This window comes from Microcaecilia unicolor, chromosome 6 (genome assembly GCF_901765095.1).
Source record: "Microcaecilia unicolor chromosome 6, aMicUni1.1, whole genome shotgun sequence".
In the NCBI taxonomy this organism is placed as follows: Eukaryota; Metazoa; Chordata; class Amphibia; order Gymnophiona; family Siphonopidae; genus Microcaecilia; species Microcaecilia unicolor.
In genome coordinates this window covers 88051350-88074565 of record NC_044036.1, presented here as the reverse complement: position 1 = coordinate 88074565, position 23216 = coordinate 88051350, and the positions used below count along the sequence as shown (strand labels likewise).

Sequence of the window (23216 nt, the reverse complement as noted above, 5' to 3'; positions counted from 1 at the left end):
CACTTTTGGGGCAGGGGCAGGGAATGGCTGGACCATAACGGGTGGAGGGGAAGGGAAAGGGAAAGGGAATAGGGAGTTACTGGACCTTACGGGTAGCAGAAAAGAATGAGGGGACAGAGAGTTGCTGGAATATAGGGGTGAAGGGAAAGGATTAGGGGACAGGGAAATGCTGGAACATAGGGGTGGAGGGGAGGGTCAAGAGGACAAGAAGTAGCTGAACCATAGCGGAAGAGGGGAAGGGAGAGAGGATAAGGAGTTGTTATATTATTAGAATGGAGGGGAAGGGAAGGGACAGGGAACTGCTGGACCATAGGGGCATATAGAGGGGGAAGGGAGATGCTGAATCATAGGGGTCGAGGAGCAAGAGGGGCAGGGAGATGTTTGGCATGGTGGACCCATGTGGGATAGACTATGAGGGTTCTCAAAGAAACGAGTGAGAAGAAGATGGAGAGTACAGGGTGAAAGAGTAGTAATGAGGAATGGGTTAAAGAGAAAAGAATAGGAAGCCAGGGATGGAGTGAGACAGGAGAGATAGAAGGAGGATGTGAGAAGGAGATGGAAATTTGTTAAGTAACTGAAATATAGGAAGAGGACTGAAGATTGAGAGGGTAAAATCTGAGTGAGTGGACAGAAGAGAGAGAGAGAGAGAGAGAGAGAGAGAGAGAGAGAGGAAATATGTCAGAGGAGGATGAAGTGAGGGAATGGAAGAAGAAAGAAGAAAAAGGAGAAAGAACAATTGGCAGAACCCACTGCAAAGAAAATAGAAGAAAGGCAGGAAAGCAGAAAAGAGAAACTGGGACCAACATGCTTGAAAAAATAAAATGTCCAAACAACAAAGGTAGAAAAAGTGTTTTATTTTGAATTTATTAAGTGAAAATATGTTAGCTTTGGGAAATGTGTGTTATGGATGTCTTTGTATTTTGTTCAGTGCAAGAGGAAATGTGTTTCTGTTTTTATTTCTCCTATGTTGTGGTACATACCTAAATTTTGTCTCCATATTTCTATTTCTAATTTGTGATCTCTTGTGTATTTGATGAAGGTCTTCCTGTGTTTTGCTTGTGATCTAGATGTGGTATTCTGTTTCTATGTAGTTTCTGTATAGAACTCTGCAGCAGTTCCATTTGTTCCTTTTACCAGTAGTAGGTGTATTCCAGGGCCCCATGTAATCTTCGTAGTGCTGCCTATTCTTAGGTAAATTTAATGTTGTTTGAATCATATGAATTAGTGTTACTGTTGTATGGTAGGTTTGCTACATGTATTCTGAGTTAAGATTTTTTTTCAGATTTTGAATTTCACAATGTGTGATAGTGGAGAGATTTATGTTGCTATTACTCAGATGACATGAGAATCAAATACGTTTTTTTTGAATGGTAACTTCCGTGGAAAAAAGGTGCTAGTTATGATCTGCACCTGTTGTTGGGGAAGATAGGGTTTTAGTGGATGCAGAGCATGTTTACATTTAATTAATAAGAACTGCCATACCGTGAGAGTCCTAAATGCAATGTGTCATATACGTGAGCAACATCTATCATGTGTGTCCCAACTAAAAAAATATGCACATATTTTTTAAAGTTATATGCATAGTATAGTACAATTACCACGGCTATAATTAGCAGTCTAACTATAGCGGTAGTTTCATAAGACTACCACTAGGGGTAAAGCCTTACAGTTTTTGAAGAGGCAGCCACTGGGACAGAAGCAATTGGAGAGCACGCCTACTTTAGGTATTCCAAGGACCCACTTGGATGAGTTCAGACTCTTGAAGGGATGGGGAAGAGCCAGGGTCAACCCTTAGATTAATTACATTCAAGGGCAGGCTTCACATTTCTATGCCTTGGAAAGGGCATACTAGTCACAAGGGATAGGAGATCTCCTCCCCTCACCAAAGGGAGGAATAGTGAAATGTGCCATTGTGTCACATTGTAATTGTGCACTTTATAACTTGTTTTGATTTTTGTTACAGCAGGACCCAACACTTTTTTAAACTTCGTTTTTTTCCATGTCTTTTCTTTAACTATTATATGTGTATTTTCTCTGGTTTGGCATTAGCCTTTCCAGTCTCTTGTAAGCCACTTTGAGCCTGCATCCTGTATATAAGTGCTCTAAAATAAATAAATAAATAAAGTTGTTTTCCTTTCTATTTTAAATAAACAAAATGAAACATACATAATGGAAAAATACATAGTGAAAACCAAAATAAAACATATTTCTATACAAAGCTGTAAATTCTAACCTTCTTTTATTCTTCTTCACATGATTTCTTTGACTTTCTGACATATTATGAAACCTCTAGATTTTTTGAAAATTATTTTTTTAAGGAACTCTGAGATTCTTATGCATTTCTGAAAAGCATATTTCTTCCAATGACATTAAGTGAAAAACCTTGGACACTGCTTAATAATATACATAAGGCTGTGTGCCAACTATTAGCTTACTCTCTCCTACCATCTCTAGAATTTTCATCTTCTGTGCCAAAATTAAATCCTGAGTGTGATATCCACTGAAATGATGGGCAGAAGAAATAGAAGAGACAACCAAAAAGAGTAGTGTATTGAAGGCCCTATTGCACCTACCTAGTACTAGCTTAATAATCATAATCATAATAATTTGCATATTGCTCCAACTAAAAGCTCGGGGCAGTTTACAATGGGGAATTAAACATAACAATATAATATAACGCACACAAAGATCATCAAATTGATGTTATATTTCAATAACATTGTAAATTCTGCACATATGATTAAATGCAACATTAATTTTAAAAATTATTTAAAAACCAAGTTATTAGCATCCTTTTTTAATAAAGATTTTCAAGATGCAATTCTAGTGATATGGAGGATCATTTTCGATATCATGTCTAAGACCAACTTTGGATATTTTGCAAAAAACATCCAAAATCCGAATAGGAAAGAAGGTCATTTTCAAAAAAGAAAAACATCTGTCTTTTGTTTTCAAAAATACTGTTCCGAACAACGTTTTGTGATTTGGACGTTTTGTTTTTTGGTCCATTTAAAAAAAATGTCCAAGTGCAAAATGCACAAAATCAAGCCACTTGGATGTTAGAGTAGCCAGCATTTTTAGTAGACTGGTCCCCCTGACATCCCAGGACAGCAATAGGGCACCCTATGGGGCACTGCAGTGGACTTCATAAAATGCTCCCAGGTACACATCTCACCACTGCTCCCTTACCTTGTGTGCTGAGCCCCACAAAACCCACCCACTAACCCCATCTGTACACCACTACCATAGCCCTTACAGGTGAAGGGGGCACCTATATATGGATAAAGTGGGTTTCTGGTGAGTTTCAGAGGGCTCACAGTTTCCACCACAACTGTAAAAGATAGAGGGAGGTAGGAGCCTGGGTCCACCTGTCTGAAGTGCACTGCACTCACCACTAGAGTATTCCAGGGACCTGAGTATAACATCTGAGGTTGGCATAGAGGCTGGCAAATAATATTTTTCATCACATTTTTGGGGGGTGGGAGGGGGTTAATGACCACTGGGGGAATATAAGGAGATGTTATTCCTGATTCAATCCAGTGGTCATCTGGTTATTTAGGGCACATTTTTCTGCCTTATTCGTAATAAAAACAAGTCTAGCTCAAAACGTCTACGTTTTAGTCCTGGACGGTTTTGTTTTGTTCCATTATGGCTGAAAAACGTCTAAGTCTTAGGAACGCCCAAGTTCCGCCCTGAACACGCCCCTGGCACTCCCCCTTGAGATTTGGATGCACTTCTGGAGGACTTCGGAAAAAAAAGTCTAAAAATAGGTTTCGAAAATGCTGATTTGGTTGTTTTTGTGAGAAAAAAGTCCAAATGCAGACATGCTACATTTTGGATGTTCTTCTCTTTTGAAAATGAATCCAATAGTGGCTTAAGATTAGAGAGCTAACAAATTCTATATATCCAAAATTCTCATGTGCTTGAATATTAAAATAATAAAACCATACTTTTCATGAAAAAAAAAAGAGTAATTTTGGGGAAGTCAAGTACTTCCAGCTTTTCAAATAAACTGTCCATAAACAAAAAGGAATTGAGATATACAAAAGAAACTGGCCAGAAAAGGGACTTTTGATGCTAGCAGCTCCCACCTGCAAGTGGCCATATCCGGGCCTGATTTTGCTATGGAGAGCAAATCCTCTCTCACAATTCACAGAACACTTCATGGGTCCTGGGCCCTCAGTAATGCAGCTCACGTGGGCATGGTTGACATGTAGTGGCATGCAGGTCTTGGCAGAACAGCTGTGAATGGATCAAGAAAAGGGGAGAGAGTTAAATAAACACATCATGACTCATCAAAATCAGTTTTCATCACCAAGCAAATTTACATAGGAATGAAAGTTTATTGTATTTTTAAAAACTTGAGCAGAAAAATACATTTTTCATTTAGGAATAATATTGTATGACAATTTACACTGATCTACTTTTACTCTGTACCCAAAGAACAAATTATTAAAATCAATGAAATGTGTATCTTGAATATGGCCTAGTTTTCATAAACCTGTATCATCACCATCAGACAGTCTGATTTTCATCTTCCAAAACAGATATGGCTGAGGAAACACCTAGAGATCAATATTCAGCCAGTGGCGACAAATGCTTTGCTAACCACTGCCAGCGTTATTCCTGGACATTCAATTCCAGGCCATATCTGGGCTTCGACACTGAATATCCATTTTTTGAGGAGTCGGCTGAATATTGGAACTTAACTGGCCAAGTGCTGACTCCGCCTCCAGAACACACCCAAAATAGCCAGTTTTTACTTAAGCACTAACCTCTAATTTTCAGCGGTGGTAACCAGTTAAGTGCCACTGAAAATTAGCAGATAGCCCAAAACAAACAATTTAACCGGTCAGTGGTCGTTTCTGGCTGGTTGAATTGATTGATTGATTGATTTAAATTCTTATATTCCACTCTATCAGCAATCTTCTAGGTGGAGTACATCATTAACAAACATAGGGGCCCTTTTACTAAGCCGCTTAAGCATCTACGTGCACCCAATGCAAGCAAAAATGGAGTTACCACCTGACTACCGCGTGGATCTTGCGGTAATTTCATTTTTGGCGCTCGTCCGATACGTGCATCTGAAAAATATTTTTTCTTTTTGGGCACACGTAATGGACGCGCACCAAGTGGCATTTGACACACGTAGGTCATTACCGCCTGGATTCTTTACCACTAGGTCAATGGCTGGCAGTAAGGTCTCAGATCCCAAATGGATGTGCAGCAATTTTGATTTTGCCGCCCATCCATTTTTTGCAAAAAAGGCCTATTTTTACAGTCACGCTAAAACATGGATCGGCGCATGGCCAAAACCCTTGCCTACACTACCGCAAGGTTGAGCCAGTAGATATTGTGTATCTGGATTTTCAAAGGCATTTAACAAAGTACCTCATGAAAGACACTTAGAAAATTAGAACGTCATGAGATAGGAGGTAATGTCATATTGTGGGTTAAAAACTGGTTAAAAGATAGAAAACAGAGAGTACGGTTAAATGGTCAGTATTCTCAATGGACATGGGTAGATAATGGGGTACTCAAAGGGTCAAGCTTTAGAGCCCACTACAGCACTGAAACACTCCTTACTGCTTTGCCCAGTAAAAGTTACTCCCATCTTGACAGGCACAATATTGTTCTCACTATTTCACTTGGTCTCTCTGCTGTGTTTGACTTAGTTGACCACTCATTGCTATCTCACGCCACCTCCATTGGTATGCCAGTTTTTTTTTTTTTTGTTACATTTGTACCCTGTGCTTTCCCACTCATGGCAGGCTCAATGTGGCTTACATGGGGCAATGGAGGGTTAGGTGACTTGCCCAGAGTCACAAGGAGCTGCCTGTGCCTGAAGTGGGAATTGAACTCAGTTCCTCAGGACCAAAGTCCACCACCCTAACCACTAGGCCACTCCTCCAATCTGTTCTGTTCTTACTCAGTTTTCTTCATTCTTATTGAAGCGCTCTTATAGGGTTGTCAACCCCCCTCTTTATTTCCCTCTCACCCTCAAACTTGTGGGTACCCAAGGATGTATGATAACAGAAGACGGCATGAGAGTGTGTGGGATGAAGCCAGTAGGTGGAGCTTGTTGCTCTATAAATTTCATTGTTTTAGGTCTACCAAGATGGTGGCAGCTGCATTGGGAAAAATTAAAACCTCCTTGGGTGGAGTGGGTGGAGACTGGCTTCAGCCTTGTGACCTCATGCCATCTCCTGTTATCAAACCTCCTTGGGGTTACTGCAGTGTTACTACTACTACTACTACAACTTATCATTTCTATAGCGCTACTAGACGTATGCAGCACTGTACACGTGAACATGAAGAGAGAGTCCCTGCTCGACAGAGCTTACAATCTAATTAGGACAGATAAACAGGACAAACAAGAGATAAGGGAATATTAAAGTGAGCATGATAAACTAAGGGTTCTGAACAAATGAATAAGGGTTAAGAGTTAAAAGCAGCATCAAAAAGTTGGGCTTTTTGCTTAGATTTGAAGACGACCAGAGATGGAGCTTGACGTACCGGCTCAGGAAGTCTATTCCAGGCATATGGTGCATTCTGTCCCCTCTTCTCTTTAATCTATTTCTTAGCTCCCTCACCACCCTCATTCTGTTTACTTTTACACTGACAACTTTCTCCTTATCTAGTCCATAAGCCCACTCTCTTCATCAATCGGCCTCCTAAAAGCTTGTTTGACTCTAGTATTGAGATGACTCTGTAATCATAGAATAGTTCCTAATAAAGAAATTACTATGGCCTGTCACTGGTGATCTTCCTACCCTCCCACTTCCTTTAAGCCTCTTCGTTATATCCATTTCTCCAGTAGACTACTTTCGCAATTTAGGAATCATACTTGACTCGAAGTTTTCTTCTCCTGCAAATCTCCATTCTATGTAAATCTGCTTTTATATTCTTCATCAACTCCGATCAGTTAGAAGGTAGTTTGATTACAACACCTTTCACTTAAGTGTATAGCACTGCCCAATTAACGCTCGGTAAACATCGGCGCTACAAAAATAAAAATATTTTTGTAGTGCTGGAAATGGCACACGCTAGGGGCGGAAACAACTGCCAGGCTGCTGCGGTAGCCCATCAGTACTTCTGGTTTACCCTCACTTAGTAAAAGACTCCCTTACAATCCCTCCAAAATACAGCTATCAAACTACTATGTCATGCATGCAAATTTGATTATGTCACCCCTTTATTATACAAACATCATTGTCTTCCAATAGAGAAACTATTAATCTTAAATTACTTTTGCTTTCAAAGCTTTTAGAATAGGTCTCCCTCCCTACCTCTCCACTCTTACTATTCCCTACACCCCAACAAGGCTGCTTCAGCCCCCAAAATGATCATTGCTTTATTCATGCACATTCATAGCTAATATCCTGTAAGCCCAAGAGGCTGTGGGTTTATTAGGACATGTATTGAAAACCATAGGAACCAACTTTTCAAAATTATTGGGGGTGCTAAGCCCAATGGAAATAACCCCTCCCTGGACACATGCAAGGAATTTTCTCAATATTGGGGGTGCTCAAGCACCACAGCACCCACAGAGTTGGCTCCTATGTTGAAAACCCTAGAATAAATGGTCCATGACCCTAGCAAATACTTTTCTCATAGCCCAAAAACTGGTAAATATAGATTTCACAACATTTGATAGTCAGCAGATTCCTGATATTTCTCTTCCAAAAGCCAAGATCAAATCAGATAATTGGAACCTTAAATAATTCAGTTAGCTAGGTACCAATAAATCTAATCTGTAAATCCACTGTTCATCTAGCTGTAGTAATTTGTTAATCCTGTCTCCACCACATAAGGCATTCTCTATTACATTCACAGTAAATCAACACTTGTAGATGCATCCTGCATTTTTGTGCATAAATCATTGGCTACTCATCAGTACATCCCATAAGTTAAATGTATACCATCAAATACTATCAATAGTTTATCCTCACATCCAGATGGGGCAAAGAAAACCTTCCAGTAGTCCACAATTATTGGTTTACCATGTTCCGCTAAATATTTTGCATGGCTACAGACAGTGCTAATCATGTGAATACATGAGATGTGAAAATATATGGTTAGAAATAAGTTATTATCTATGAAAGAGGCTTTGTAGTATATTTGACCTTATTTTATTGTATAAAAACTCTTAAAGTTTGTCAAGTTTGGATTTTAGTGTGCAGAAATGTCATTAGAAGAGGTTTGAACATAAAATCAATGACAAATTTTAGATAAAAGGGTCATTAAGGATGTCATTTGCGGTCTGGGCATTGAATGTAATTCATTTTCAGATTACTACTCTAAATGAAAACTGTAATCTTTGGCTGTAGGTTGCAGTTTTGAAGAGTGTATCTACTTGAAAAATGTATAATTTTATGTAATGTTAAAGGCAATTTTGCATAGGTCATCTAGGTGGGAAAAGAGGTGTTCATGTCAGCTTCCCAAGGGCCCTGTTTACTAAGTTGTGCTAGAGGCTTGCTAGCGCTTATAACGCGACACTAATCATTAGCATGTGCTAACCGTGTAGATGCCCATAATATTCCTATGGGCATCTACATGGTTAGCGCATGTAATTTTTAGCACGCGCTAAAAACGCTAGTGCACTTTAGTAAAAAGGGCCCCGAGTGTTTTACCATGAAATGTTTTTGTGAAATATCTATAACAGGATAGGCAGCTCCGGTCCTCCAGTTCCACAGGTAGGTCAGGTTTCAGGATATCCACAATGAACATGCAAGAGATAATTTGCTTGCACTGCCTCCATTGTGTGAAAATCTATCTCAAGTATATTCACTGTGGATAACCTGAAAACCTGACCTACCTGTGACACTTGAGGACCGGAGTTGCCTATCCCTGATTTATGTGAGAAATGCACATGCAATGTTGCAGAATGTACAATGGAAACAGCCATTTTACAAATAAACACATTAAAAAAAGAGCACCATCCCTCACTACTTTAAACGTGTAAGTGCTAGTGCATACATGTGTTAGTGGTAAGTTTGTAACATATGTGTGTGTAAGTGATGTCACTTACATGTCTAAATGTTGAATTTTGCAAAACTGGACATGCAAGTGGAACCAAGTTAGAAACTGTGCTAGAAAACTCTAATTTTTAGGTTTTAAGCAATGAAGAGGTAAACACATTACCCCCTCAATCACTCTTATTCTCATCTGGTATGAGCCTCCTAAAAAGGATAAACTTCATTAGTGGGGATCCAGAATGGCTCGAAAAGCACCATAATAAGGTATTTGGGTCTGGCTAGAACACATTACTAAGCTCAATATATGCACAAACTTTATTACTCTTTTTTGTAATTTTATCTGTATTCAATTTTTTAACAGTAACAGGAATAAAGAATTACAATGCTATTATATACTGTAGTAATATTGGCATGTGGACAACCCAACCAGAAAGTAGGAGGGATCACTACCCCTTATACCAAGGTGAATGTCTCAACCAGCATAAAATGCTCCATGGCTTCACAACAATATCTCTATAGTGCCCTGGTACAAGAAGGTCCCCCAGTTTATGAACCTCACTCCACCCCTTCCCAACAAAAAACTCTCCCCATAAACTGGTCTCAGTGGCCTTGGTTTTCACGTAGAAAAATGTGAAGCCCAATTTCAACCACCTCTGAATCTTGCTCCTGAAACAGTTCCTTCAAAGTAGATGTGGCTGACCTTTTTCCAATTCATCAAAATCAGTATTCGATCCTCCAACATGAACATTTCTACTATTTGACTACCCTCCCTATCCATATCACACCCTGGTGAGAAACAGAAAAGAACCAGCCTTAGAACCTCCAAACATGTCAACTCTACAATACGTTGAATGCACCCTTTCACAGCACACCAAGAGGACCTTTTACTAAAGCTCAGCGTGCACTAATGGATGTTAGTGTGACCTAAGTGCCACATGGCTCATAGGCATAAAATAGGATGAACAGCATATAGCTAGCACTAATGTCTGCTAGTGAATGCTAAGCTTCAGTAAAAGGGCCCTCAAAAGTTTTGGAATATGGGGTATGACAAAGTATGAAACAAATCATCTCTTCAATCACTCAAATGCCATCAAGGCTCAAAGAATTCCCCATTCATGAGATGGAGGCAAGCCAACATGATACAAACATAGAAACAGAGAAAAATGAAAGCAGATAAAGACCATACGGTCTATCCAGCCTGCCCACCCATGCTATCTACTCTCCCTTTCACCAGGCCTGCCAAGGGGGGAAGGGCAAGGGGCAAGATTCCCCTGGGCCCAGCCTCCAAGTGGGACCCAGTGACCCCCCCCCCCCCACCGCATGGGCGATCGAGAGAGAAGGGAGGATAGGTGGGATGTGGCAGGAAGACAGATCCATGGCTGGCAGAGCAGAATGAACACGATAACCCAGCACAGGAGCAAGAGTCAGAGCCAGCCTTCTGCCTGCCACCGGAAGCCTCCCTTCAAACCCAGGGATGCAGCAGGGGGCCAAGCACAGGACAATAATGAAAATGGTGCAGAGGTGGTGGGGCTGGGGTAGTGGTAACGATGGAGGAGCAGCGGGGAGCCCTTAAGATTGGTTCCCCAAGGCCCGGCTTTGTCTCTCAGTGGCTTTGTCCCAAGGTTTCATGAATTCAGATACAATTTTCATCTCTATCACCTCCACAAGGATCCCGTTCCATGCATTCACCACCCTTTTTGTGAAGAAGTATTTCCTCAGTTTACTTCTGAGTCTATCCCCTTTCAACTTCATCCTATGTCCCCTTGTTACAGATCTTTCTTTCAATTGAAAGAGACCTACTTCTTGTATATTTATGCCACATCGGTATTTAAATGCCTCTCCCCTTTCCAACCTTTTTTCCAAAGTATACATATTGAGATCTTCTGTCCACATATTCTTTATGGTGAAGACCACCAACCATTTTAGTAGCTGCCCTCTGGACTGACTCCATCCTGTTTATATCGTTTTGAAGGTTCAGTTTCCAGAACTGTATACAATATTCTAAATGAGGTCTCACCATAATTTTATAAAAGGGCATCATCATCATCATTTCCTTTTTCCTACTGTCCATTCCTCTCTCTATGTGCCCAAGTATCGTTCTAGCTTTTGCTATCACGTTTTCTTCCTGTTTAGCCAACTTAAGATCATCATATATGATGTGCTCACACCTTTTTCAATAGTAGCTCAAGGTGAGTTACATTCAGGTACTCTGTATATTTCTCTGTCCCAGGAGGGCTCACAATCTAAGTTTGTACCTGAGGAAATGGAGGGTTAAGTGACTTGCCCAAGATCACAAGGAACAGCAGTGGGATTTGAACTGACCACCTCTGGATGTCAAGACTGGTGCTCTAACCACTAGGCCACTCCTCTACTCCTCCATTTGTGCTTAATTACTGGACTATCTGTTTCAGTTCTTCTTTTTGCTTGAGGAGGCGGGGATAATGCTGGGCAGACTTATACGGTCTGTGCCAGAGCCAGTGGGGGGAGGCGGGGCTGGTGGTTGGGAGGCGGGGATAGTGCTGGGCAGACTTATACGATCTGTGCTCTGAAGAGGACAGGTACAAATCAAGGTAGGGTATACACAAAAAGTAGCACATATGAGTTTATCTTGTTGGGCAGACTGGATGGACCATGCAGGTCTTTTTCTGCCATCATCTACTATGTTACTATGACCTTTTGTTTTGGCCATTTCTTGTAAATCACCTGATCTTTGCTAAGGGAGGGGGGTAGGTCTCAGAGTGTTAAACTGTTCGTGAGCCCTTGTGCCTAGGCCGAGGCTTAGGAAGGACCTTGGCCAAGGCCTAGGGTAGACCAAATAGGTGCTAAGCAAACCCCAGCCACAAAGCCCCACACATTCAGGACAAACAACTAGCACCACCAGAAAAGGGAGATAGACCACTCAGGCGGGCCTCATGGCCGAACGGGAACCCACTCATGCAGAGTCCAAGCGTGCGGGCCTCACGGCCAAACTGGAACTGAGTCACACACTGGGGAAGGGAAAAAAGAACGAGAGGTCCCAAAGGGACTGGCGCACAATGCAACGCACACAGCGCTAGCTAGTGACACAAAGGAAGGGTGACAGACAAGAAGCTGGCAGGTACAAGCTATGACCAGGGGAAGAGAAAGTCAATGATAGAATGGGACACAGAGTCTATAAGACTGAAGCTCCGCAGGAACACTCTAGACTGTACCAAACAGCACACAAATGCACTAGGCAGTGCCACAGAGCACCCAAAGAAAAAGGTAAGTTATCTAAAGGAATACACAAGGCTGTGCTCCACAGCACTCAAGAAATAAGGGCAACCACTATAGGAATACACAGAACTGTGTCACTCAGCACTCAAGGGTCAAGGGAATCCACACACAAGAGTACGCAAGGCTGTGCTACAGAGTCAGATAACAGATACTAGAGGCAAAGGGAAAAGCAAGCAAACAGGAAAGGCTGCCTTTACATACACCAAACAGATAAGGGCAATGTTCACAAGAATCAGGAGACAAGCACAGCAGACAAAGCATAAAAGCAGGCTAAAGGGAAGGGCTGCTAAACACAAGTCAGGGAGAAGCAGGGCTTACATTGCAGTTAAAGGATAAAAGCTAGCAAAGGGGAAAAACAAATAATGTTCTTACCAGAACTCAGTCACCACACAGAGACAGAGCAACAGAGCACCCACAGGTGCAGGGAAGCAAGGTAATCATGGAAGCAGCTTAGCTAGGGAAACAAACAAGCATACGCTGGGAACAACCAGCACAGAGAGACAGAGCAACAGAGCACCCACAGGTGTAGGGAAGCAAGGTAATCAGGGAAAGCAGCTTAGCAAGGGAAACAAACAAGCATACACTGGGAACAACCAGCACACAGAGAAGCTACGAGCAATGAGAGGAGTAAACAAACTCCCACGAAAGCAGGGTGTGCTACTAGCACAGACAGAGTGAGGGTAACAAGCTTCAGATGACAGGGATCAACGCTAAAGCATGGATTGTAGGGAAAGGAGGTTTAAATAGATCTGACCTAAGAAGGGGCGTGTCAAGATGGCGGATCAGGCTTGATGGCTGCCGGAGCGTATCTGCATCCTTTCGCTTATTCCTTGAAGATTTTGCTGTTTTCTTTTGATTATGCCACATACAAAAAGAAAGGCCGTTGTAAAAAGCTTACTGCTGACAGCTTTAAGAACAACGCAATTGCAGACAACGCTGGACCGGTATGCCACAAGTACACCGCGGTTAACCGGCTTGAGCTTACCAGTAGTGGGGGAAGGTGAAGGAGCATTAAACCCACAGGGAACGGAAACTTTGTCCTCGCCGGACATGAATCTACCGCCATGTCCCGCTGTCGCTTGGGAGTGTTCTGAGGTCCAGGAGCTCTCGGAATCCGTTGCTCCAGACTCTATGTTCGGCGGTGACACCCCCAGGACCGCGGGAAGTAACAACAAAGGGGAAAAAGTTTCCCCCATGGCACCTACACTGGAATCTATTTGGGCCGCAATTCAAACTCTGACCTCTACAGTCACTCAGGCTACTCAGGAGACGTCGCTAATCGTGAGTAAATTGGATTTATTAACAACGGCTTTGGACACGCTGAGACAAGAAACTGTGCAAAATAAAACGCAGGTTCAACAAGAAATAACTGCTTTGACTACCAAAACGGATCTATTAATTAAGGATAAAATGATAACTCACCGAAAAATAGAACAGTTCGAGAACTACAATAGGCGTTTGAACCTTCGGATTCTCAACTTTCCTCACTCATCAGAAATAAACGCTATAGATTTGTTCAAAAAATATCTGACTGAAAACCTATCTGTCTCACCTACTCTAATACCTCCTATAAACAAAATATTCTATTTATCAATTTCTACAAAGAGAGAAGATGGGAATGCAGGTTTACAAGATTTATCAGCGTTTCTGGAACATTCTAATGATGGGATATTTGAAAGGCGAACTCTTCTTGTTTCATTAGTGTTTGAACAAGATTTAAATATGCTTAAAAATTGTATTTCAAAAATCTTGCTAAACCATTTTATGGTGAAAAACTTTGGATATTTCCAGATGTCGTGAAGGTTACTCAGGAGAGACGACGAGCCTTCTTGGCACTGAGAGACGAAGTTAAATCTCTAGGTGGAAAATTTCTATTGGCATATCCTTGTAAATGCCAAATACGATATCTTGATAATAAGTATGTTTTTCTTCAACCAGAACATTTGCGATCTCTTATAGATTAAAAAAAATTGAACAAATAGATCCAGTGTGAAGTTTAGACCATGTAATTCACAGTATAATGGATGCGATGTGTTCCAGGCCATATGCTTTATAATTTGTTTTAGATTTAAACTTCTCTTTTGTTTTCCTGCCCCCCTTCTCAACAAGTTTGTGGTCTAAGAAAGAATATGTATTGTTTTTCTTCAGAAGAAAATTCTTGTAATTTTAATTTCTTTCTGTTTTTCTCTAACAAGATGTAACGCTTGTGACTGATGTTAAAAAAATATATAAAGAATTAAATAGATCTGACTTCTGAAGTCTGCTGCCTCAGATGTCAGCTCAGTCCCAAACAGGCCAATCAGAAGCGAGTCCCAGTCATTCCCCTGCCTGTCTAGCAGAATCATAACAGAGAGGGTGGGATCTCAGAGACTGTGACTTTCCAGTCTGGGTCAGATAACATTCTAGCAAGGGGCAGTCAGTCACGTATTGTGAGAATCCTCCAGGGGAGTTTGAGGGGGGAGGTGGGGGAAGCAGCAGAAGGACCCTAAAGCCTCTGGGGAATCTTCACTACAAGTCCCAGAAACCCCGGAACCCTGGGGAGGGAGTTCCTGGAAGGCAGCGATGGACTGATGCTGAAAGGGGGAAGGGGGACTCCAACTCCCAGAGATCCCGGAAGGGAGAAAGGCTTGCTGGGAAGGGGAGAAAAGGGGACTATAACTCTCAGAGATCTCAGGGGGGAGGGGCTTTTGGAGAGGGAGAGAAAACAGGACTGGAAGGCCCCAGGTGGGGAGGAGGAGATGGATGATTGGTTAATGGATACTAATCAGGAGGAGGGGAGTCAGCTGGTAGAATCTGGAGGGGAGGATTTTATGGAGTGGATGCCTGACAGTGGGGGAGGAGAGAGCGGTGGGGAACTTATGGACACTACAGCTCTAGCCTGAACGCCAGGAGGAGATAAATTGCAAGCTGTGGCAGCTGCCTTTTTTTCCCAACTCAAAAGCCCCTGGAAGAGCCTGTGGGAACGGCTCAGAACAGTGCAAGAGGAGAAGCAATAAGGGAAGGTGGGGACTGATGTCATGTTTGAACTGTGAAGAACTAAAGGTGTTGAATTTGAAACACCCCTGAGGATAAACCTCCTCAGGAGGGACTGATACAACGTACCATTTCTTTTTGGGTTTTCTTAATGTTGAAGTTATTGAACCAGTGCATGTGTGAACTTTTGTGTTTTGGACTCCAATAAATCTCCTTATATCCTAGTAAATGGAAGTGTGAAGATACTAACTTGTCGTGTTGGAGGGCGCTCCAGGACAAGGCTGGAGGAGTCTCTCTTTCTCTCTCTTTCTTCTTCTCTCCCTCAGGGGAGGCACATGTGAGCTGGAGTGTGGTGAATGTGTATATCCTGGAGGAGATGAGTGGTAAGCTAAGCAGGAGCAGCCTGGGCCTATTACTGGAAGGGGGGTGACAGTATGCACAGGATATATATATATATATATATATATATATGCAGTTGCTAGCACTGGCATGGCAGATGTGAGGAATCAGCTCATTCCTTCTCCCTTTCCTCTTTATCTTATCTATCTAGGATCCTTTTATTGTTTGTACACTGTTTGACTTGCTGTTTCTTGTGCTGAATAAAGAAGATGAGAGAACTTAATTTGGTGCCTCTGGAGTGTATTTCTGGTATAGTATTAGTAAAACTCCATAAAAGTGAGTGTATAGGGCTCTTGGGAGTGGAAGACTTGGGATTTTCCCGGGTCCTCTTTCTTAGGGTCCTGGTACATTGTCCTTGTTTTATTGCCTCATGATACTTCCAATTTTAATTTGTAAATCAGTTAGATTTTCTAATGATTTGCAATATGTCAAATATGAAATATAAATACTGTTATTGTCTACAAAAGGAAAAGGTCAGATTATGATGGCTCTATCCAGGAACAAGTTGTCCTGTCAAGATAATGTCAAGGACAAACTGAAAATCATCCATGAAGTCGTAAAGAACCTCAGACTAACATTTAAAAGATCTGCGGGCCTCTCTTGCTGATGTGAGGGTTCACGGATGAGCATCATCAGGAAAACCTGGATGAGAATGGTGTTCATGGGAGGATAACGAAAAGAAACCAGTGTTCTCTAAAAAGAACATTGCTGCCCACTTCATGTTCAACAAAGAGTATCTGAATGACTGCCAAGCCTTCTGAGATAGTGCTCTCTGCACAAAGTGGGTCAAAAATGTAAACTTTACAGTAACTGCAAATGTACTGGCAAAAAACAAACACCGTCTTCCAAAGTAAGAGCTCATCTATCGAGCATAATGGTAGACCTGTGGGGCTATATTGCTGCATTAGGACCTAAACTGTTTGCTATCATTGATGGAACCCTGAATTCTCCTTTATATTAGACAATTTCTAGAGAATGTTAAGCCATTCTTCTGTCAGCCAAAGCTGAGCTTAAAGTTGGTCATGCAGCAAGCCTTAAAAATTCAAGTACATATACTATGGAATAGCTGAAGAAGGGCTTTTGTGTTTTGTAGCGGCCAAGTCAAATTCCTAGCCTTTTGTAAAATGTACCTCCCAACCAGCTTGGGGTTTGAATGGGTTGCTGGAATTTCATAAAGCCTTGAAGACTTGTTTGTTTCAGCAAGTTTTTTTTTCACTCTCTTGACGTGAACTACATTTGGAGAGTTCTCCAACTGATTTTGGGAGGCCTATGAACTGTGTGGGGAGGGGAGAGAAGGGAGGATATATAATAATTTGGGCAGATGCCTGCTAGTTTTTTCTCTGGTGTTGGTTTTCTAGATGCTGCCAGTTCAAGATTGCTTTACAAATGAAGGCTTTTTTTTATTATGCAATCTGTACTGTTTGTGTTATTTGTTTTGTCATTTTAGCTGATATAGATTGTAACTTGACATGAAAATATAAATAAAGACCCATACCAACAATTTGTATTGCTGATCTACCAACCACAGGGAGGCAGAGCATCACCAAATAACCCTGTAATCTCTGCCCATTCCGTTGCTTCTGTAATATATCTCTTTATGGACATGTAAAATCACTTCAATAGCATTGGCCCCTAATAGAATAAGGCAGAAAAGATAAATTAATCATATTCAAATCATTACGTAAGCACAATTTAAAGGCAAGAAGTCAATTTCAGATATTTACATGACCATGATCCATAGGATATAATGGGGAAAGACAAATTTCTTACTGCGATCCAAAAAAAAAAAAAAAATCTCTCCAACACTTAACAATGCTCAGAACAAACTACATCATTGAACTGGAAACATACATCAAACCCTTCACAATAAAACTGTTTCCATGTCTCCAGATTTATCATACTTTAAACAAGCACAGCTCAACTTTTCCATTGCTGGCCGGCCTACATGACAGCTCAGATAAGCTTCAACCAGATCAATGTATCACTGCATATGTAAGTGGAAAGTGAAAAGGTGGCTATCTGCACATATCTGCCATGAGGCATCTTAACAAAATTGTACCTGTAGAGGAAGAAAAGAAAGCACATTCACAACATGATGTGACACATCCAATCACTGCATCTAATAAACTCATCAGATGTGTTGTGACATCGCTTACCCTGCACCCACTAACACAATTACCAAAAGGCACTTAGGTAAAGTATTGGCATTCTATGTGAATTTTCTAGGATTCTGTTCTAGATCAGATCTTTTCCTATCCACAGCTTTCTGGTTCTAATACTTGGCGCTCGTTTCTATCTCTACAACTACTTTTTTGGCTAACAGCAGGAAAAGAATGATTAACCCCGAATTGGTTGTTGATGAACATGAATAAAAAACAGAAGGGTAAATATTCAGCATGCAGCAATCAGCACATTTTTAAATGCCGGCTGCCACAGGCTGTTTTATACACGGATTTTAATCGCTGGGCCATGCATGGATACTAGAGCTGAAAATCTGGGTATAAGCAGTGTGTCAGCATTTATCCAGGTACCGGTGGCATTTAGCCTGGTAGCCAGATAAATAATGGGCTTTTTTACTAAGATGTAGTAAAATCTGAGCTTACTCCATTCTAATGTGGGACTTTCCTGTGTGCTAAGCTGATTTAATGGGGCATTAATGTAGGGTTTTTTCTTAAGTGTTCCCATGTTAAGCCTGCATTATCCAGTTAGCACACGGTAATCCTAAGGCACTAGCTGGATAATGCAGGAATGTTCATGACATGTCCCCTCCTAAAAATAGGCAATGCATGGGTTGCAAGGAGTGGGAATGGAGTCAGATGCTTCAAAACAGACCAGGGACACCAACCGTCAAACAATAATCTTTAATGGAGGATGACTCAACAAGGTACCCTGTTTCGGAATGCATGGTTCCTTCTTCAGGAGTCTTGTTATCTGTATATGGAAAAATGAATTTGCGAATCGTAAAACATAAAGGTAATTGGTCTTGAGAAAGACCTTTAGTGGAGAAGTGAAGTAGTGTCGCTTCTGAACGTCACTGAACTTTTTGCACTGCTGTTCAGAGACATTCAGAAGTGACAGCGGCCAATCCAGGCCAAGGGCACCTGGCAAGTTTCCCAAACGTACAAACATTCTATACATGTTATTCCTGGAATAGTGGATTTTTCCCAAGTCCATTTCGTAGTGGTTTATGGACTTGCCCTTTAGGAAACCGTCTAACCCCTTTTTAAACTCTGCCAAGCTAACCGCCTTCACCACGTTCTCCAGCAACGAATTCCAGAGTTTAATTATGCATTGGGTGAAGAAATATTTTTGCCGATTTGTTTTAAATTTACTACACTGTAGTTTCATCGCATGCCCCCTAGTCCTAGTATTTTTGGAAAGCGTGAACAGACGCTTCACATCCACCTGTTCCACTTCACTCATTATTTTATATGCCTCTATCATGTCCCCCCTCAGCCGTCTCTTCTCCAAACTGAAAAGCCCTAGCCTCCTTAGTCTTTCTTCATAGGGAAGTCGTCCCATTCCCGCTATCATTTTAGTCGCCCTTCGCTGCACCTTTTTCAATTCTACTATATCTTTCTTGAGATGAAGCGACCATAATTGAACACAATACTCAAGGTGTGGTTGCACCATGGAGCGATACAACGGCATTATAACATCCACACACCTGTTTTCCATACCTTTCCTAATAATACCCAACATTCTATTAGCTTTCCTAGCCGCAGCAGCACACTGAGCAGAAGGTTTCAGTGTATTATCGATGACGACACCCAGATCCCTTTCTTGGTCCGTAACTCCTAACGTGGAACCTTGCATGACGTAGCTATAATTTAGGTTCTTTTTTCCCACATGCATCACCTTGCACTTGCTCACATTAAACATCATCTGCCATTTAGCCGCCCAGTCTCTCAGTCTCGTAAGGTCCTTCTGTAATTTTTCACAATCCTGTCATGAGTTAACGACTTTGAATAACTTTGTGTCATCAGCAAATTTAATTGCCTCGCTAGTTACTCCCATCTCTATATCATTTATAAATATATTAAAAAGCAGCGGTCCTAGCACAGACCCCTGAGGAACCCCACTAGCTACCCTTCTCCATTGTGAATACTGCCCATTTAATCCTACTCTCTGTTTCCTATCCTTCAGCCAGTTTTTAATCCACAATAGGACATTTCCTCCTATCCCATGACCCTCCAATTTCCTCTGTAGCCTTTCATGAGGTACCTTGTCAAACGCCTTTTGAAAATCCAGATACACTATCCTGCTTATAATCGAACGAGAAAAACGCCCAAGAGCCGACCTAAATCGGGAGATGGACGTTAATCTCACAAAAACGAGTAAATCCATATAATCGAAAGCAATGTTTCAGTGCGTCCGTGTCGCTCGTACGTGGACGTAAAAACGCCCAAATAAGAGGCGTGTCGGGGGCGTGTTAGGGGCGGTGATACGACGTGGACGGGTACAACATATAACGAATAGCGAAAGGGCTCTGGTTGAGCGGGAAGATGGGCGTAATATGATGGACCCGAAATAAAAGCGACCAGAGCAAGGGGGAAAGCGTCTTTAGACCCATTAGCGATTGTGTGTAGTTGGAGAGTGGCGATATTGTTGGTGGAAGAGCTGAAGTGGTGGTTGCAGAGAGAAAGCCGAGCGTGTTGAGTACCTGTGACGGTCGTCTGTGTGCCCTGCCTCTTTTTGTGTCTTACCCTTTCACCGTTCCTTACTCCTACTCCTTTGCTCCATCGCCCCCTTCCCCTCCCCCTATCCCTCCCCATTCACTCTTCCCACGTGTATACTGTATTCCCTGACCTCCGTTTGTCTCTGTGTGCCTGTACTGTTTGGCGAGTGAGTGGCCAGAGGGGCGTAGTGGCTGGAAGTGACAGATCTGTGTGTGTTGCTGTTTGACTACTAGTCCTAATACTTGCACTGGTGGTGGGGATATGGATGCACTTAATGCACTTGTGGCATGCATGCTACACGAAGAGGCCACCCACCGCAGGAGGTATTCACGGCCCCGAGTGTTTAGGCCCCGCACCACCTTCCTACAACTCACTGACCAGCAGTGTCTAACAAGGTTCAGGTTTGATAGGGCCACCATTCGTCAGCTGTGTGAGCAGCTGAAACCCCTCCTTCAGCCCCAGACACGTAGGAATAACCCCATCCCTGCCCACCTCAAAATCACTTCTGCTCTCTCTGTCCTGGCCACTGGCAGTTTTCAATCCGTATTAGCTGCTAACACAGGCCTCACCCAGGCTTCTATTTCACACTGTCTCACCCAGTTCCTGGATGCCTTCATAACTCACACCTCACACTACATCACTTTCCCCACCACCCCCCAGGCTCTGCACAACAACATGGCCGCCTTCTATGCTGTTGCTAGATTCCCCTCGGTCATCGGTGTGATAGACTGCACACACGTAGCCCTCAGACCCCCCCGGGCACACGAAGCCACCTACAGAAATAGGAAGGCATTTCATTCTATGAACATGCAAGTTGTATGTGATGCCCAGGGGGAGATATTAGACGTGTGTGCCAGGTACCCCGGCTCCAGCCACGATGCCTACATCCTACAGCACTCGGGCATCTTCCGCAGGTTCGAGCAAGGGGAGTTCATTGGTGGATGGCTACTAGGTAAGTGCAACATGCATGTACCACCCATACTAGACCTCCTCCACTGGGCAACCCTCCGCCCTGGCTTCCTCCACCACAACCCACTATCCAAATCCCCCCGCCCCCCCTGTACCTGCTCCAAGCGATACACACTCATCTATCTCATTCTGCTTTTCTGCAAAGGTGACCGAGGCTACCCGCAGAGGACATGGCTCATGACCCCCCTGATCCACCCACAACCAGGGCCAGAAGAAACCTACAACAGGAAACATCGCAGCACCCGGGGGATCATTGAGCGCACCTTTGGTTTATTGAAAAACCGCTTCCGCTGTCTGGACCGGTCTGGAGGAGAGCTGCTCTACAGTCCAGAAAAGGTGGCCAAGATCTTTGTGGCGTGCTGTATGTTACACAATTTGGCCCAGCGCAGAGGACAGCCTCTCCCAGAGGAGCCACAGCCACCACCAGAAGAGGCCCCAGATGAGCTGGAAGAGGAGCCCCCTCCACCCCCAGCCCACAGAGCAGAGCTCAATGCCTACCAGCTTGGCGTAAGAGCAAGACAAAGACTCATTGAAACAAGTTTTAGGTGAATGTAAGTGAGCATTTATTTTTTACATACAGTGCATATGTGTTTGGTCAACCCCACCACCACCACCACCACCCCCCCCCCCCCCCTCCCACACCCACCCCCCTCCCACCAACCCTCACCCTACAGCATGTCCCATCATTTTCCCCTTCCCTTCCCCCGTCCCCTCCTACCCCTCCCACGCCCTTCCTTTGCAGCTGGTGCTGCACGGGAAGTCTCTTCCCCCTCTTCGGAGCTGCTGCTCCCAGTGTCCTCCTCCCTATCCCCACGGCAGCCTGCGGCTTCGGCTGCACCGTGGAAATCGGGCCACCTTCTTGGTTGTAGTGGTCTGGCCACAGGACCCAGAATGGGAGAAGCAGGAGTGGGTGCGGAGGCTGAGGAGCGCAATGCCCACCTCTTAGCTGGTGGTTGCTGGTGGTCAGTGGAGGAGGAGGTTGATGGCAGGGGCTGCTCCAGCAGCACGGGGGCTGGAGTAGGCGCGGTGCCCTGAGGGTGCAGGTGTTGGATGCTCTGCTCCAGCCGTCTCAGTTGCTGGAGCACCTCCTGGTGGCCTTCACGTTGCGCCTGGAGGAGTTCTTGGTGTGCTCGCTGCTGTGCCTCCAGTGCTTGGCGCTGCAGCTCCAGTTTCTGCTGGCGGTACTCCTCCAAGCGCACGTTGTGGCGGAGTAGTTCCGTGGCCAGCCGCAGGAGTTGCCTCCTTTGGGCGGATGGCCTCTGGCGGGGAGCTGGGCCCTCCTCCTCCTCACCAAAGTCCTCCGGTGCTGGAGGTGCGGCCTCTGCTGGTGCAGGTGGTGGTGGTGGTGGCAGAGCCTGGACAGCTGGTGCAGGTGGTGGTGGTGGTGGTGGCAGAGGCTGGACAGCTGGTGCAGGTGGTGGTGGTGGTGCTGGCAGAGGCTGGACAGCCGGTGCAGGTGGTGGTGGTGGTGCTGGCAGAGGCTGGACAGCCGGTGCAGGTGGTGGTGGTGGTGCTGGCAGAGGCTGGACAGCTGGTGGTGGTAGAGGCTGGACAGCTGGTGCAGGTGGTGGTGGACGCGGAGGATGCACAGCTGGTGCAGGTGGTGGAGGCTGGACTGCTGGTGCTGCAGGCTGTGGAGGTTGAGGCTGGACGGATGGTGTAGGGCGTTGGCCTTGCAGGCCACTAGGGCCAGCCTCCTCTGAGTCTTCACCTGTATAGCACAAGAGTGAGGAATAGTGTTGGTGCAAATAACCCACTTTTGTCTTTCAGCATTCATATACATTGGTATGTCCCCCAACCTGATGACCCAGCAAAGAGATGGTGAGGAGAAATGGAATTGACACGGGTACAAAAGAGAGAGGCCCGCAGGCAGCTGGGTAGAGGTGGTGGATGAGCAGCCAAGAGAAGGACACCACTCACAACGTTGTGCACAAGCTGTTAGTTGTATAATTGTTAAATTGAA

At 43.7% G+C, this 23216-nt stretch overlaps 1 protein-coding gene across 1 annotated transcript in view; it reads right to left on the bottom strand.

Moving 5' to 3' along the window:
• PAPPA2 (pappalysin 2) overlaps window positions 1-23216 on the bottom strand; it is a 440672-nt gene that overhangs the window by 148930 nt on the left and 268526 nt on the right. The window contains 1 exon segment of the mRNA XM_030206931.1: window positions 4092-4242. Coding sequence (XP_030062791.1) covers window positions 4092-4242 — 151 coding nt within the window.